This window comes from Anguilla rostrata, chromosome 5 (assembly GCF_018555375.3).
Source record: "Anguilla rostrata isolate EN2019 chromosome 5, ASM1855537v3, whole genome shotgun sequence".
Lineage (NCBI taxonomy): Eukaryota > Metazoa > Chordata > Actinopteri > Anguilliformes > Anguillidae > Anguilla > Anguilla rostrata.
In genome coordinates, this window is record NC_057937.1 from 6,976,190 (window position 1) to 6,993,633 (window position 17,444).

General features: G+C 47.5%; 1 protein-coding gene across 5 annotated transcripts; it reads left to right on the forward strand.

Moving 5' to 3' along the window:
• Positions 1 to 229: 229 nt before the first annotated feature.
• Positions 230 to 10,650, forward strand: c9orf72 (C9orf72-SMCR8 complex subunit). 5 transcript variants are annotated; one of them, XM_064334815.1, is made up of 10 exons: positions 230 to 275; positions 1,417 to 2,058; positions 3,644 to 3,739; positions 3,996 to 4,060; positions 4,784 to 4,856; positions 5,859 to 5,975; positions 6,772 to 7,007; positions 7,502 to 7,559; positions 7,868 to 7,977; positions 8,064 to 10,650. In XM_064334815.1, the coding sequence occupies exons 2-10, from the start codon at positions 1,612 to 1,614 to the stop codon at positions 8,248 to 8,250; spliced, it is 1,389 nt and encodes a 462-aa protein (XP_064190885.1). In that variant the 5' UTR covers positions 230 to 275; positions 1,417 to 1,611; the 3' UTR covers positions 8,251 to 10,650. The 5 variants fall into 5 exon arrangements, with proteins under 5 accessions (XP_064190885.1, XP_064190882.1, XP_064190887.1 ...); XM_064334812.1 differs by lacking the exon at positions 230 to 275 and adding an exon at positions 371 to 510; XM_064334813.1 differs by lacking the exon at positions 230 to 275 and adding an exon at positions 822 to 917.
• Positions 10,651 to 17,444: the final 6,794 nt, after the last annotated feature.

Below are 17,444 nucleotides of genomic sequence, written 5' to 3' on the forward strand. Positions count from 1 at the left end.
ACTCTTGCCTTTTGAGTTGCCAAATGATTGTTTAAAGCAGTTAAGTTGCCTTATCGGGTTTCTTGGCTTCAAAATGGTTGCTGACTTTAAACTGAAGAAAAACACGACCAGGTCAAAACCTAGTATATGGCTGGACCGAATCGGCCGACCAATGGTGTAACTTCATCAGTCAGTCACAGACATGCGCGGTGTAACTTCATCACTCACTCAGTCACTCAGTCACAGACATTCGCGTTTAATGGTGCTGGCCCCGCTGTTGCGGTCCAGCCAAAAAGGTAACCCTGAAGTTTTTTTAAGATAAAGAGAAAATGACACCCTTTCCATCATTTCATATGCTCTTCGCTAGAGGGCAATATAGGCTTTGAGGATCCTTGAGGAGCCACTGGTCTGTCTTTACTTCAGTTGTTGGTATAACACCAGGAAGTGTTGCGCAAAATTAAGATTTCACACACTGTTGTTATGTAGTTAGACTACTGGAATTACCTTACGCCAAGAGCAACTGTGTAAATGGTACCTCGCTCTTTATTATGCCTATGTCGGTGTCACCTTCAGTATTGTACACTATCGTTTACGCTTGTTTATTATTATTATTATGTATTTATTTTTATTTTTACATAAGACTAGCTAGACTATATTATTCGAAGGCCGACCGTTATGTATTTGTTAGCTAAATCATTGCTAACTTTGGCTAGCCTTCCCTTAGCTAGAGGCAATCAAACCGGAATAACGTTAGAGTATTCGGTCGTAACATTTTTTTATTTAACAAGGAAAAAACCCCATTGTCTTTTGCAGGGGGACCTAACATTGATCGGGTAATACAATGGTACAACAAGATATCAGTGGCTTTGTCTGTGTAGTTCATTAATAACAAACAAACTTGCTAGCTCGCAATAATTGAGCTACAAAACGTGCAAAGTGTAGGTTTGTGAAATGTTAAATCTCAGGAAGCTAGACAATTGTCTATAAAGATGTGTGATGTTTAGGCTAGTAACCGTAACTTGTCTGTCAGCGATCTATAATAAGAAGAATCTGTGCTGTTCACTTTCTTACCAGCTGACTACACGAAGTATGTGTGCTTAATTTTGCGAACAACGTTGCTTTTCTTGTCTATCTAGATAACCGTTCCGTACTATGTAAGCCTGTAAGATAACTGTATATCCTAGCTATCATTTTAGCGTGCGTTGGCTAATTAGACATAGGTAACTCAGTGTATAAATAAGATCGCGATATGAAGATCGCGATAAAAAATGTACTTTAATATTACCGAAAACGTATTGGATAAAAACACAGGTTTATTGTAAGGTACATTAGTTGGTTAAATGTATGAGTATTGAGATTTTGAGGTGACTGGGAGTTCTCTAAGTATGGCCGAGCTCTGACAGCTTGCAGCATTGCTGATCTCTGTTTGTCCTGCAGGGGGGGCTGTATATACAGGCCCCATGTGAACAACTGAACAACCGCTCACATTCAAGGACAGAAGCCTTATAAACTAAACAGCCTTCCTCTTCTCGTCCAACTGATATTTCGACGGCAGCGCACAAAGAACAGCGAGCTGCATCAGGCTAACCCGCCGAGCCAGCACCTCCAGCCGGTAGAGGGCGCTCCTGAGCGATGTCGTCCGGGTGCCCTCCGCAGTCCCCCGCCGTGGCGAAGACGGAGGTGGTGGTGGAGGGCGAGTCCCCCCTGCTGGCCGCCACCTTCGCCTACTGGGACAACATCCTGGGCCCCCGCGTGCGTCACATCTGGGCCCCCAAGACGGAGAGGCCCCTCCTCCTGAGCGACGGCGAGATCACCTTCCTGGCCAATCACACGCTGAACGGCGAGATCCTGCGCAGCGCCGAGTGCGGCGCCGTCGACGTCAAGTTCTTCGTGCTGGCGGAGAAGGGCGTGATCATCGTGTCGCTCATCTTCGACGGCGAGCTGAAGGGCGACAAGAACACGTGCGCCCTGTCGCTGATCCTGCCGCAGACGCAGCTGGCCTTCTACCTGCCGCTGCACGCCGTCTGCGTGGAGCGGCTCAAGCACATCATCCGCAAGGGCCGCATCTGGATGAAGATGGTGAGGGGCTTCCGCGAGGGAAAGACACGGTCGTCTGTCCCCGTAGAGAAACCAGCCGCTAACTTACCAAATAGCATAAACCAGGCCATACAGGCAGTGGTGCCTCCTCCTTGAAAGCATGATGCGTATTAACTTTACTTTGAGAATTTATCTGTTGTTCACGTTGCGTGTTTTTCGGGTTGGTATGAGGGAGATCTTAGCCTGCCTGCACTGTTTGAACAAAACTGGCCCAGATTAAAAATATCAGTTGAACAGATTTACACTTAGTAATTCTATCATAACGCTTCCACGGTCAGACGCAGCTCTGCGCCGGCAGCAGGATTTGCCCTCGTGGGGTCCGCACTGCCCGTATCACCCTGTCCAAGCAGAAGCAGAAGCGCCTTCTCCAGGGGGACTGGCTGATGGATGAGGTAGCAGCCAGGGTAGACAGAGCGGGGCGCAGGGTTGTTTTTGGAAGTGGAGGATGGTCCCAGGGCAGCCTGGCTGGTCATCCTTAGACAGAGACGGAGGAGCCCCCTGCCCCAGATCGAGGCAGGGAGAGGGCGGTCTGCATTGGGCTGGGCTGACAGCCAATCAGATGTCAGCCAGTCTGGCTTGATGAATGGGCTGTGGAGCCAATCCGACGCCAGGGTGTAGGGCCTGATGAATGGGCTATAGAGCCAATCAGATGTCAGGGTGTCAGGCCTGATGAATGGGCAGTAGAGCCAATCAGATGCCTGGGTGTAGGGCCTGATGAATGGGCTATAGAGCCAATCAGATGCCTGGGTGTAGGGCCTGATGAATGGGCAGTAGAGCCAATCAGATGTCAGGGTGTCAGGCCTGTTTAATGGGCTGTAGAGCCAATCAGATGCCAGCATGTTGGGCTTGATGAATGGGCTATAGAGCCAATTAGATGCCAGCGTGTCAGGCCTGATGAATGGGCAGTAGAGCCAATCAGATACCAGCGTGTTGGCCCTGATGAATGGGCTGCAGAGCCAATCAGATGCCTGGGTGTTTGACCTGATGAATGGGCAGTAGAGCCAATCAGATGCCAGCGTGTTGGCCCTGATGAATGGCCTATCAGGCAGCTCATCTCTGGCCCGGTCCCTCACAGGTGGGCGGGGCCCTGACTGAGACAAAGCTGTGAGCCTGTGAAGGAGGGAGTGAAGCCTGGTGGTTTCTCATTTCTACCTGTGATGGTGCTCAGCAGACCTGCTGTAAAGAGGCTCTGCTCAGTGCCTGTGACTCATTTTAAAACTCGTTTAAAAAGCGCTCTGCGTTGTGTGCTGAGACAGGAGTCCCTGCTCTGAGTGGGAGTGCTGTTAGCGTTGGGGGCGTTTAGAAACGTGTTGATTTGCAGCACTGCCTGGGTACCAGAGCACTGCAGGCTAGAGACCAGCAGCAGCCAGCAGAACATCAACAAAATCTCCAGACCTCCAAAAGAGCCATTTTTTTGATGTTGTGCTTGTGTAATGTTGGGGCTGTGCTTGTGTTGTGTTCAGATCTGGTCGTGTTGTCTGTGGCAGTAAATTCATTTTAAAAAGTCTAGTTTTCAGAAAGAAGCGAGAACCATTTGACTTTGACTCCTCCTCTTGGTCTCTCGCAGGGCTGCAGCATCGTCTCGGTCCTGACCTCGGAGATCGTGCCCATCATGGAGCTGCTGTCCTCCATGAAGACCCACAGCGTCCCGGAGGACATCGATGTGAGGCTCCATATCCGCGTGTTCCGGAGAGTTCCGGCTCAGATGGTGCTGGTTAAAATGGAGACAGGCACACATTGATTAGTGTTCTTTAGAACAAAGCGAAGCTAAATGACATGAATGTCAGGATTTTGAACGTTTTGCTGCACCAGCACGCCGCAGGTCTATTTGAACAGCTTTAGGTGGATGTTAAACGCAGAGCTAAGCAGATTTTTAATCTTTCCCCCATGTTTTCCCACGCCCCTCTCTGATTGGCCAGATTAAGGACACCGTGCTGAATGACGACGACATCGGGGACAGCTGCCACGAAGACTTTCTGCACAAGTAAGCGTTTCCAAAACCCGCAAAGCCCTCTGGGGGGGGCGGGGGGGGGGGAATGGCGGTTCATTTCACGGGCGCGGGGTAACCCTGCCGTAGCCTGACTCTGGAGACCCGAGAAAGAAATGAACAAAGCTGGATTAAAAACCTGCTGCTGTCCCACCAGAGGTTCACCCTCGGGACAGCTGTGGCTTTTGGCAGGAGTCCTCGGCCTTGCTTTTCCCGGGTTTGTTAGCGTCACACGCTGCCTGCCCCCCCCTGCCCCCTTAGGGGGGTTTCAGAGCCCCGTTCGCACGCGCAGGTGTGTGTAATCCCCAGCCCGGCCTCCCTCCCGCCCTTATCTCCTCCGTAGCGTTCCCGCTTTTCAAACCGGGCCTGCGCGGGAAAGGGGGGGGGGGCCCTTCCCGCCGGGGGCCCGGAAAACGCGGAAACTCGGAGCGCTGCAGTCTTCGGCTCCGGAGACCCCCCAGGGGGGCGCTGGCCTGTTTCAGGAGGGGCGTATCGGCCTGTTGCAGACCGTCCCTTTTGCTGACATATTTAGGGAACCCCTCGTGCTCTTTTGGGACAGGACCTGCTAGTCTGTTTTCTTTGGGATTGGCTGTTTCAAACATTTTCTGTTTCTGGGCTCAGTTTTTGAAATTAGTGTTGCCTAATTATCCAGATCTTTACTGATTTCCAGGCGTCTTGGTTTCTCTTGACAATATGTTTCTCCCTCCCTCTCTCTCCCAGGGCCATCAGCTCTCATCTGCAGACCTGTGGCTGTTCTATGGTTGTGGGGAGCAACCCCGAAAAAGTCAACAAGGTACTGACACTGCACGCACACGCACACACACACACACACACAGTCACATCCAGCACAAACTCAGCTAACTCCCCTCAGTAGTTCTTAACGCAGACTCGCATAAGTATTGTTTATGTTTTGTTGAGAATTGAAAGGTGATTGAATTGAGGCCACGGCTGCCGTGTTGATTCTGGGGTAAAATAAATCACCGTGTTGTTTGTTTGTGCTGATGAAGGATCGTGGTGTGAAGGTGCGGTGCTTGTCGGCACCCGTACATGGGAGGAGTGAATGAGAAGTTTTCATTGGCTTTGAAGGCATGGTTACAGGGAGGAGCAGGCTCTGTTTAGCTGTGGGTCCGGAGGGGTTTCATTTTGGGGTGATTTGAAGAATCTGACGGGGTTTCATTCTGGGGTAATTTGGGATACTGGAGGGATTTAATTCTGGGGTAATTTGGGATACTGGAGGGGTTTAATTCTGGGGTAATTTGGGATACTGGAGGGATTTAATTCTGGGGTGATTCATGGCATCTGAGGGGTTTAATTTTGTTGTGATTTGGGGCTCCTGAGGGGTTTAATTTTGTTGTGATTTGGGGCTCCTGAGGGGTTTAATTTTGTTGTGATTTGGGGCTCCTGAGGGGTTTAATTTTGTTGTGATTTGGGGCTCCTGAGGGGTTTAATTTTGTTGTGATTTGGGGCTCCTGAGGGGTTTAATTTTGTTGTGATTTGGGGCTCCTGAGGGGTTTAATTTTGTTGTGATTTGGGGCTCCTGAGGGGTTTAATTTTGTTGTGATTTGGGGCTCCTGAGGGTTTAATTTTGTTGTGATTTGGGGCTCCTGAGGGGTTTAATTTTGTTGTGATTTGGGGCGCCTGAGGGGTTTAATTTTGTTGTGATTTGGGGCTCCTGAGGGGTTTAATTTCGTTGTGATTTGGGGCTCCTGAGGGGTTTAATTTCGTTGTGATTTGGGGCGCCTGAGAGGGATAATTTAGCGGTGATTTTGGGCGCTGGCTCCCTCTCCTCCTGCAGATCGTTCGGACCCTGTGCCTCTTTCTCACGCCTGCCGAGCGCAAATGTTCCCGCCTGTGCCGGGCCGAGTCGTCTTTCCGCTACGACACCGGCCTCTTCGTCCAGGGCCTGCTGAAGGTACGCGTTTATCTGCATGAGAACACGCTGAAGATTCATGTTTGTGTTTGTAAGAACACGCTAACAGTGCGTGTTTCTCTATACAAGAACACGCTAAAGATTCATGTTTGTGTTTGTAAGAACACGCTAACAGTGCGTGTTTCTCTAGACAAGAACACTCTAAAGATACATGTTTCTCAACATACAGTAAGAACATGCTATAGGTACTAATTTCTCTATACATGAACACTCTAAAGGTACAGGTTTGTGTTTATCAGAACACACTAAAGGTACAGGTTTGTGTTTATCAGAACACACTAAAGGTACAGGTTTGTGTTTATCAGAACACACTAAAGGTACAGGTTTGTGTTTGTAAGAACATGCTAAGGGTGCAGGTTTGTGTTTATCAGAACACGCTAAGGGTGCAGGTTTGTGTTTATCAGAACACACTAAAGGTACAGGTTTGTGTTTATAAGAACATGCTAAGGGTGCTCTTTCACTTTAGCAGAACATGCTATAGGTACTCATTTCTCTATACATGAACACTCTAAAGGTATGTGTTTGTGTTTATCAGAACACACTAAATGTGCAGGTTTGTGTTTATAAGAACATGCTAAAGGTACAGGTTTGTATTTATAAGAACATGCTAATGGTACAGGTTTGTGTTTATAAGAACATGCTAAAGGTACGTGTTTGTGTTCATCAGAACAGGCTAACGGCGCTCTTTCACTTTAGCAGAACATGCTAAAGGTACCTGGTTCTCGTCCGATCATGCCGAAGCGCTGGTTTGTGCGTGAGACTGTCGTTTCCCTCGCAGGACTCGACGGGCAGCTTCGTGCTGCCCTTCCGGCAGGTGCTGTACTCGCCGTACCCCACCACGCACATCGACGTGGACGTGAACACGGTGACGCAGATGCCGCCGTGCCACGAGCACACGTACAACCAGCGCCGCTACATGCGCTCGGAGCTGGGCGTCCTCTGGAAGGCCGCCAGCGAGGAGGACGCGGGGCCCGACACCGTCGCCCGCGCCGACGACACCTTCACCCCCGACCTGTACGCGCCCCGCCCCTCCCCTCCCCCCGCTTACTGCCGCGCGTCTGATTGGCTGAAGGGCCTGCCCTCGTCCTCAAACATTCTTATGTTCTTACGCTTATTGTTTCTGGTTTTGGATAGTCCCTCAGTAGCTGAAGGGTTCTGATCAGCAATATTATCATTATATTTATTAAGTTACCTATTGAAAGGCTGAATAGAGAGTCTGTCAGTTGCCACACACTGTGATGAGGAAAGGAGCAGTTCTGCTAGGGGTACTGGTGTAGTTCAGTGGTTTTGAGATGAGCATGGATCCTCTTTTTCAGGTTTTATTCCAGCTCATTCACACTTTGATTTATTTAACACCTACGTGTGAAGCTCCATGTTGTACTTTGTGTGAGATCCAATTCAAAATTGAGAATTGTAAAATGCTTCTAAATGTGTGAAATAGAGAAGTAATGGTTGGGGGAAATTATCAGAAATGTTTGGCAGTTGACTTTTGACCTCTGGAATTACAGAAACGTGTTCCAGGATGTCATGCACAGAGACACTCTGGTCAAATCCTTCCTGGATGAGGTAAGAACTTTGCTGTTCTTCTGCTTTTGTAGTATGTTAAATGTTGAACTTTTGTTGTGTCTGTAATCGGCTGCTGCTTTCTTGGTCAGGTCTCTCTTGGAAAAAGAGATTCCTAATCTCAATGAGACTAACCTGGTTAAATTTAAAAAAAATTAAATAAATAAAAAATAAGTGTGTCTTGCATTAATGTGTATGGGGGCGAGGTTCAATTACTGAAGTTTAAAATTTTGGAAAGTATTGAAAGTTTGATTGAGTGGGTTGATCAAACCCTCCCTCCACCCCCCTACGCCCCCCATCCCCCCCCCCAGGTGTTCCTGCTGAAGCCAGGCCTGGGCCTCCGCAGCACCTTCCTGGCGCAGTTCCTCCTGCTTCTCCACCGGAGGGCGCTCACCCTGCTCAAATACATTGAAGATGAGACGTAAGTCAATGAGCCCCCCCTCCCCCAATTGAACCTGCAACCCCCCAGTTGTCCCCTGACCACGGCTGCACGTGCGCCCCCTGCAGGCAGAAGGGGAAGAAGCCGTTTCGCTCGCTGCGCAGCCTGAAGACGGACCTGGACCTGACGGAGGAGGGCGATCTCAGCATCGTCATGGCGATGGCCGAGAAGCTGAAGGCCGGCCTGCACTCTTTCGTCTTCGGGAAGTCCTTCTACACCAGCGTGCAGGAGCGCGACGTCCTCATGAGCTTCTGAGCCCCGCCCACCTCTAAACCCTGCCCACCTCCAAGCCCCACCCCCCTCAGACATCTGCCTCTAACCCTACACCAGCGTGCAGGAGCGCGACGTCCTCATGAGCTTCTGAGCCCCGCCCACCTCAAAACCCCCCCACCTCCAAGCCCCACCCCCTCAGACATCTGCCTCTAACCCTACACCATTGTGCAAGAGCGCAACGTTCTCATGAGCTTCTGAGCCCCGCCCATCTCCAAACCCCGCCCACATACCCGATCCCCCTCAGTCACCTCCTAGGGCAACCAAGCCTCCCACCCCCTCAGCCCCCATCACTCATAGATTGTAGCCAATCCAGGCCTTCTGATCAACAAGCTGCACCCCCCCCCATCACATCCACAGCCTCATTAAGTCGATGTAATGTTAAAACCCTGACCCTTCATAGAAAGGGTGGGCATGTGATGTAATGTTATACTGTAGCATGCTAAAAACAAACGGTGTGTCTGTTCTGTACTGTGACGCGCGTGGGTGTGAGGTGTCTGCCGCATGCTGTTCTCCTCCGGCCCTAGGCGGGCGTCCCGGGTTCGAGCCGCGCGACCCTCAGAGTCACGGCTGGCGCTGTGTCGGCGTGTCCCGCGCGCACGGAGGAGAGAAACGCCTTTTTAATTCTGCCGGTGAGATGCTCAGCCCAGCGCTGAGTGATTCATTTGATTCGTTTGATTCATTCGTGCTGCTAAAAGGCTGTGAATGTGCCTGGGAGCTTGGAGAGTTAGAGTTAGGGGGATTTGCTTTCTGTCAGGAAGCTTAACCTGGTGTGTTCATTCAGACATTTATGGCTGTTTAGAAATGAAAGCCGCACTGCACAAAAAATGTATCTGATAAGTGGATCCTTACGCCGTAGGTGAGAGGGTGTACCCTCTCTCTGTTTCTGGGTCTCCCTCACCACGGTCTGATCAGCTGGGTCTGCCTGAGTTTCTTTGAGGAAAGTTCAACAAATGTTTACAAGTATTATTTTATTTAAATTTAATTGTCTTTGTTTGCTGTAAAATAATCACACAGGCTACCTTTAACTTGTAGTTTGCCTCAATATGGAGTTTTCCACATCTGAAGCGCCCAGCCTCTGGACAAGTCATGGGGAAACCTTTCCGACGTGCCCGAGGGTATGGGAGTCAGTGATCGATTGGGGAAAAGCAGGCATGAGGCTAAATCCGGGAACGTTTCAGTGGTAGTCCATTTTAAGAATGGGAACGTCGGGAAATGAACCCAGTAATGTGCCAGCACTAGGCGGATGTGTGGGGCGTTCCCGTGGCGACAGTGTGTGTGTGTGTGTGCGCCTCGTCGTTCCCAGGGAAACTCGCTCAGACTGAACGGATCTGAGCCCTCTGCTCCTCTTAACGAGCCCCAGTCACATGCTCCCTCCCCCCCAAGCTTGTTAGCAGGGATTAGCCTTCCTTGCTAATTATGTTTTACTTCGCCGCGTAGCCCGGCTCGCTCTGCGGAGCAATCGATTCTGAGGGCCAGCGGGGGCTGGCGGGGGCCGTCTGTGACCGACGCCCGCGTTTGCGTTCCGAGCGGGCCGCCATCACCCCCACCCCCCACCCCCCCTCCCCCAAAAAAAAGAGCCTGTTTTGGGAAAGTGGCCGCGCAGTTCCTGTGTCTCGTCACACCGCTCCTGCGTGGGGGGGGGGGTCGGGTCTCCCCCGCGTGTCCCCCGCCCCTTTCTCCTCCCGCTGCGGTATCACCGTCACGCTTACCGTGAGCGGAAACCCAAAACCGCCAGAACAGCACCGCGTTCCCTAAGACAAGCGCCTGCTGCCCTTTCTTTTCTGCTGAGATCTGAATTAGCGACTGACCTGTTTGGTTACTGACCCCTCTGGTGACTGACCTGTCTGGATGCGTTTCCACTCGGTTGTGTCCAGTGTTCCCTCGAGAGAAAACACCCGATGCTGTTTTAGTGGGTTTTTGTTTTTTTTTTGGAGCTAACGACTCTCTCAGCGAAGGTAGATGTGTGTAAAATGAGGTATTAATGGAACTGTCACTGGCGCCAATTGTCCTGTCACTTCACTTTAGAGGCTTCCGTTTTTAAAAGCACGCAAAACGCAGATAATTTAATCTAATGGGCGATAATAGTATCGTTCGCCATTAGTTCCGCATTAAGCCGGAATTTGGTGTTAATTAAGATTTAACTTTATTTTTGTTCTTTAATAACCTTGACGAAGCTTGGCAGAGACTGAAGGTCTGAAAATTGTTCTGCTTCTCAGGAAATTCTTCTCAGATGTGCAGTTAGGCTTCTGCTCCCACTGCTTAATTAATCTTCTCTGTGTAAGTGCCGTATGGATATTTGATTGTATCATGCTGACATTGTTGTATAATTTATCTCTTGTGTGATCACTGGAATGTGTGTCAATAAATTGTTTCTTATTTGAATCCAAATTGGTTCTTTGATCTTTTCCAGCATTGTACTTCCAATTGCTGCTTCACACTGCATCACTGAGATAGCACTGCTAACACTGTTCCTAACACTGCATCACTTACACTGTATCAGTGACACGCCATTGCTAACACTGCTAGCTCTGTATCAATGACACTGCATCGCTAACACTGCTAGCTCTGTATCAATGACACTGCATTGCTAACACTGCTAGCTCTACATCACTGACACTGCATTGCTATCCGTGCATCAGTAGCTCTGCACTTTATGTTCCCTGCATGAAATATAAGTTATAGTGTGTGATATGTTAATGTTCTCAGTATAAAATATTCACAGAGTTACAGTGGGATATGTTAATGTTTTCTGTATGAAACATTCACAGAGTTACAGTGGGATATGCTAATGTTCTCAGTATAAAATATAAGTAGAGTTACAGAGGGGTATGTTAATGTTATCTGTATAAAACATTTACTGAGTTAGTGGCATATGTTCATGTTCTCTATAAAATATAAGTAGAGTTACAGTGGGATATGTTAATGTTCTCCAGGTTTGTGTGGAAAGTAGCACTGGCCTCCCTTGCAGTAGCCTTGCATCATGCTGAAACACTGCATGAAGAGGCTCCTGCACCCTTTCCTGCTCCACTGTTTCACAAGTTCTCATTTACACGCTGGTGCTGATAATGCTAGCGGGCATGCTAAGTGCTGAAAATGCTAACAGGCACACTAAGTGCTGAAAATGCTAACAGGCACGCTAAGTTCTGATCATGTTAATGGACACGCTGGTGCTGATCATGCTAACGAGCACGCTAAGTGCTAATCATGCTAACAGGCATGCTAAGCTGAAATACCCGTGTACTTGAGATATCTCTGTACTGATAGCATCAATATCATACAAAAACTTCACAGGTCCTATATGCATCTCCATTTTAAACATTAAAAGTCCTGTTCTAACTTTCATAACTAATACTGCTGATTTACAGGCCCAATACGATCCATGGTTTGTCTACAGCTCCATGAGATCAATCCCACATGACTACACTATACTTCTATATAAATGAATGGGAAAAAATAATAATGATGAATTTTTAATAGGACAATATACTGGCTGCCCACAAAATATATTCAGTGCACAATGTTTTAAAAAATGTTCCTCAAAGAAGCAGATAAAATCTTGATTCACTTATACTGTCTTGTGAACATCTTGTTTTGTCTGAGGTTTGTTTGCACCAGCAGGTGGCAGCAGAGCCCTCTGGTTCAGTATTGTGATGCAGGTCTGCTCCACGGGAGCAGTGTGCATGCCTGAGAATACCGCGTCCGTGTTAGAGAAACTTCCGGCGGCAACTATCCTGGAAAGTCCGGCTCAGGCTGAACACTTGTGACTTTTTATAGCCAGGTCCCGCCCCTCTCGTTACCAGGCCAACAGGGAGTTGAGTGAGAAAATGAGATGGTTATCCCTCATTGGATGGTTATTCTTCTCAGGCAGGTTCAAGAGGCCTGGTCCTGCTGGTTCAGCCTGATTACAGGGTCTGGGAGGCAGGCAGCTATTCCTGTCCAAGTGCCGCTTAAAGCTCGTGGCACGGCATCGCCTTGGCTGAATTAGCCCAGGGTCTGTATCCGGTGCAACCGCTGTGCCTCACTCGTGGATGCGAACCCGCAACTCTCTGATTGCAAGCTGTTCCATTAGACACCGCAGCCCTACAGGCACCCGAAACTATGAAATTACAAGCTGTTCCTTTACATATAGGCGCCGCCCATCACACTGCCGTAGGTCCAGGTACCCTGGACCTGGTGTGCCATCTCCTCAGCCTGATGCGCTGCATCTAGGCAGAGGACAGTAATCAGGGACTCACGACGGCAGCAGTTTCCATGCTCTGTAAACACTGGTCATTATTCTCACGCACCTGCAAACCAGGTCAGCACAGTCAGCTGGAAGGCAGTCCTGTCCCTTTGATGCCTTGGTGTGGGACAGTGACAGATGGACTGCGTTCGGGCGTTTATCGCTCCGATGCAGCGCTTCACGGAGTGGCCGTCTACACCGGGGGGTGTGAGGGGAGTGCGTGTGTGCGGGGAGTGGGGGGGGGGGGGGGTAGGAGGATGAGGGGGGGCCACAGACCTGCCGCTTCCTCCTCGTCTCTCCACCTGTTTTCTGGGTCAGCTCCGGCGAGCGTTTCAAGGGATTTGCTGCTCTGACTCGAAAACCGTGCTCAGCAAAGAAAATAAAATTACACAGCGCTGAATCAAATCACTCTGCGAGAGAGAAGAGACAGCTCACCACACACACGAAGGCACGCACACACACACACACTCGCGCACGCACACACACACGCACACTCGCGCACGCACACACACACGCACACTCGCACACACACACACACACACTCGCGCACGCACACACACACGCACACTCGCACACACACACACACACACTCGCACATATTCACACACACACACGAAGGCACGCGCACACACACACACACTTGCGCACACGCACACACACACACACATATTCACACACACACACACGAAGGCACACACACACTCGCACACACGCACACACACTTGCACACACACACACACACACACACCACATGTACGCACACATGTACATGCATGCATGCATGCACACTGAATAGACATAGAAACACATGCATACGCACATATGCATATTACACTTGCTTATGAATATACTCTTGTCTGAGATGTCTTGTAACATCTTAAAATGATGTTCTTCATTTCATTCCAGTTTTTGTTGATTCAGCAGGAAGACCCCCCCCCCATTACATTCTCAAGGTCACTGTTTCTGTGCCAAGTCCATTAACTCTAATAGGTGTAAGTTATGCATCAGAAGGTTCATGCTCATTGAACAAATGAATCTTAATTGTTTTAAATCACTTTACTGACACATTAACAGTCCCTGTTATACATGACATATTTGCATTTTATTCACCACCAAATCATAAAAATCTCCAGGTCCTAAACATACTTTAAAAAGGCATTTTGCATGTAAAGCATACATGTTAAATTTCATTATGGTGAATGTTATTGTTATTTTTTATGTTGTTAAGCTTCTTGTTAAGTTCCAATGACTCCTCTGGTACGCTCACCATGTAGACCAGGGTGCTGCAGCCATAGCTAATGTGAATGTAGATATATTATTATCACTGGACCTTTATCTCTATCCAAACTGGCTTGGTCTAGTTTGGCCTGATTTGCCTGGCTTGGCCTGGTTTGGCCTGGTTTGGCCTCGTGTGAAAGCGTGTGCAGCTGCGGCTCCCAGCCCATTCTGCATGGCACCTTTATTCCCGTGTCTTTCCTCCACGTTGACAGCAGGAGGCGCTTTTGCGTACACGCATGCAGGCGATATCACCTGCCTGTACTGGGCTGTGTGGAGTCACAGAGTCAGTGTGTGGGGCTGCATCAGTTCACACATTAAAATCATGATTACTATCACAATCACTTTAAATAATGCTTTAGGTGCTTTGAATAATTGTAAAATCAACTGAAGAATTCACAGGAAACCAGTGCAATGACTTGAATTCTGGCATAGCGTCTTCTCTCTCTTGGTTCTGGTTAGAACTCGTTCCGATGCGTTCTGAACAAGTTGCAGTAGATTTTTAATTTTATTTTTGGGGGAATACCACCGAAGAGAGCCGTACATTAGTCAGGTCTGCTCGTAATGAAAACATGCATTAGCCTTTCTGCGTCTGTCTGTGTGAGAAAAACGCCTGCACATTGGCAGAGACGCTGAAGATCAGCGTTAGTCACATTCTTAATGCGAGACTGAGAGCTCAAATCAGTATCTAGTGCAACACCTAGGTTATGTTCTTCAGTTTTGATATTTGTGAACAGTGGTTTTAGGTTATTAGATCATTTTTTCTCTTGGGGCCTTTGCTCCAATGATTATTGTTTATTTTTGGTTTAGATGGATTCTCCAGTTTCTGTTAGTTTCTGGGGTGTTTTGCCTTCAGTCTTCTTGTGATTGACTCAGCCAGTCAGACAGATTCTGCTTTTTTTGGCCCCGCAAAAACTCATTGGTTGCTTTAGCAGTATGTTCGGGACCTGCTGCAAGGTGAAGCACCGTCCAGTGAGATCTGAGGCATTTGGTCAGATCTGAGTGGATGAGATGATTCTCTACACTTCAGAATTCATCATGCTCTTGTCTGCAGTCACATCATCAATGAAGGCAAGTGAGCCAGTCCCTGTGGCAGCCATACATGCCCAAGCCATAGCACTACCTCCACCATGTTTCACAGATGAGGGGGGGTGCTTTGGATCATGAGCAGTCCACTTTGTTACAGGTTAATATATTCCTTTCCTCTCTCCATAAGATTTCCCCCCCCCCCAGAACTCTGACATCTTTCAGTGTACTTTTTAGCTAACCCTGATCTGCCTGTTCTGTTCTTGAGGCTTACCAGTGGTTTTCATCTTGAGTTGAGCCCTGTGAGATTATTCTGGTGTCGCCAGTCTTTTCTTAAAAAAAACGGGGCTGTAATTCTTTCCCGGATCACTTTATATGGATTTAAATCTCCACGAATCAAAGCTGAAGCTCTGCACTTAACCTTATGTTCACTGCTTTATTTCAAATCCAATGTGCTGGAGTACAGAGCAAAAACATTTTTTAAAAATGATGTCACCGTCCAGTAATTTTGCATTTAACTGTATGCTCACAAACTGTGTATGAGCTGAGAGAGAGAGAGAAAGAGAGAGAGAAAGAGAGAAACAGAGAGAGAGGGAGAGAGAGAGAGAGAAAGATGTCAGGCGTCAGGCAGCAGCTGTGATTGTCAGTAGCAGACAGTTGTGTGAGTGTTTTATTGAGTATTAATCTAAAATCCATGTGTGTGAAATTGGATATTCTCTAGTTTAAATGTACATTTCCTACTTCACACCCCGTGCAGTTCAAAGTGAAATAAGTTTAAAAAACAAACAAAAAAACAAGACTAGCACCTCTGCTGCATCTTTACTTTGCACCCTGATGGTCCTCATGAATATTAAATGGCCAAATGAATAATGTAAGGCCAGTGTTGTTTTCTCTGAATCCTTTAACAGGAAGGGAGCATAATGCGCGATTCACATTATACACTGATATTTACTCACTTTATTCACGCATGGAGTCGCCCAGCTGGCGAAACCGAGACAGAGGATTGTGGCTTCATTACTGTCAATAGATTGCTTGATTTATATAAGGTAACACTTTACCTGAACTCCGACCTAACTCATTACCTGAACACTGAAAGCTGTAGTTACCTCCAGCTGTATCACAGGTTGGTCTTGGTCTTGTTCTGCCCACTGTGTAGATGTTTGTTTACTGTCATTCTTATCACTGCTTAGCTGTGGACCTTGTCTAGATTTTCATTTAGAGTTTAGTGTTTGGTTTCAGTGGACCACACGGGCATAACCTCTGTGTAGTCTGAGGCTGACTCTTTCCTGTGTAGCCGTGGGAACAGCATAGTCTTGGTAGACCCTCAGCAACCTTAAAGAGACGCAAGAAGAACCACAAGATTTATGTTCTAGGTAAGATTAACAACACGGCTGCTTTCTGACAAATTGATATTGATTAATTTAACATAGCATTGCATTATGGGTCATAAGAAAGGCTAATAAACACCATTCACAAGAGACCGGCTGCCTTTACTGCTTCCCAGACACAGTTGCGAGCTTATAATGCACTCTGGATTTCAATCGATTGGCTTGTCATGAAGGGTCTATGATATGACGGCATAATTAACAAAGACATGTGATTTATTTTCTCGTAATATATTTTTTAAAAGTATTTTTGGTAAACCATTGACTTTCCAACTCCCCTCTAACTGCTGACTCACAAAAGTTGGATGCTGGAATTTTCATGGAGAAACTGAAATGAACGGAGAGGGGAACGCTGTTTAAAATGGCGGACCAGTGACGAATAAATAACTGCAATTTCACTGGCTGAACTGCTCCATCGTTTGTTGATAATTGGAGGGAATAAATCAGGTATTTCTCAGGATTGCACGGTATGTATGTGTCTCCTGCAAAATGTGCTCTGTTCTATAACCATTAACATAGTGGATTATTATAACATGATTGAGTAGACTTACAGCTAATGAACAAACATCGAAAAGATACATTGAGCAAATTAGTGCTCAGTCTAACCAGTTTATTGAATTGGAGGAGAAGAATGACTCAATTTTTCTGTGTGAAAATGCAGTTAAAAATGTGCTTAGTTGATGTTCAGTACATGACCTCATTCGGGGTTCAGATCTGGTGATTAAGACCATAACATAAGGATAACATCAGTGCCATGTGACCCAGATCACTGGGTGACTACTGCTTCTCTGTGGACTGGGGCAAACGTTAGTGTGACAGACCCATCTCTGCAGGAAAAACACATGCTTTAACATAAGGCACAAATGATCACTAAGCACAGTTAAGCAATGATCGGTACTGAAACCTGGCTTTTATATGCCGAAAATGTACTGAACCACCACATGATTCATTTAGTTCCTTGAGTCAGAACAATAATCCTGAACATACCGGATGCACTTAAAAAAAAAAAAAAAGAATTTCCATTTCTATATATTTGAAGTAGTTCCTGTTTACTGCCTGTTCACACTCCATTTAAAGTGCCTCAGTTCCTTTAAAAAATGGCCTAATTGTGGGCAGTTTATTTTTCCAGTGGTTTTTCGAACAGTATCAATACCCCTAAAGTAATGCGTGACCATTATTTTAAAGGGCACCATTACAGGCGCAGAGACCGCAGAGCCTCATTAACAATGAAGTGCAGCAGAGGATATTTGTTTTTTTCTCAGTCAGTT

Excerpts from the sequence above, each read along its gene's own strand:
- c9orf72 (XM_064334815.1), top strand. The coding sequence starts at position 1,612 with ATGTCGTCCGGGTGCCCTCCGCAGTCCCCCGCCGTGGCGAAGACGGAG. Across the intron at positions 4,061-4,783 it reads CACGAAGACTTTCTGCACAA|GGCCATCAGCTCTCATCTGC; the intron begins GTAAGCGTTTCC and ends TCTCTCTCCCAG. Across the intron at positions 7,978-8,063 it reads AAATACATTGAAGATGAGAC|GCAGAAGGGGAAGAAGCCGT; the intron begins GTAAGTCAATGA and ends CGCCCCCTGCAG.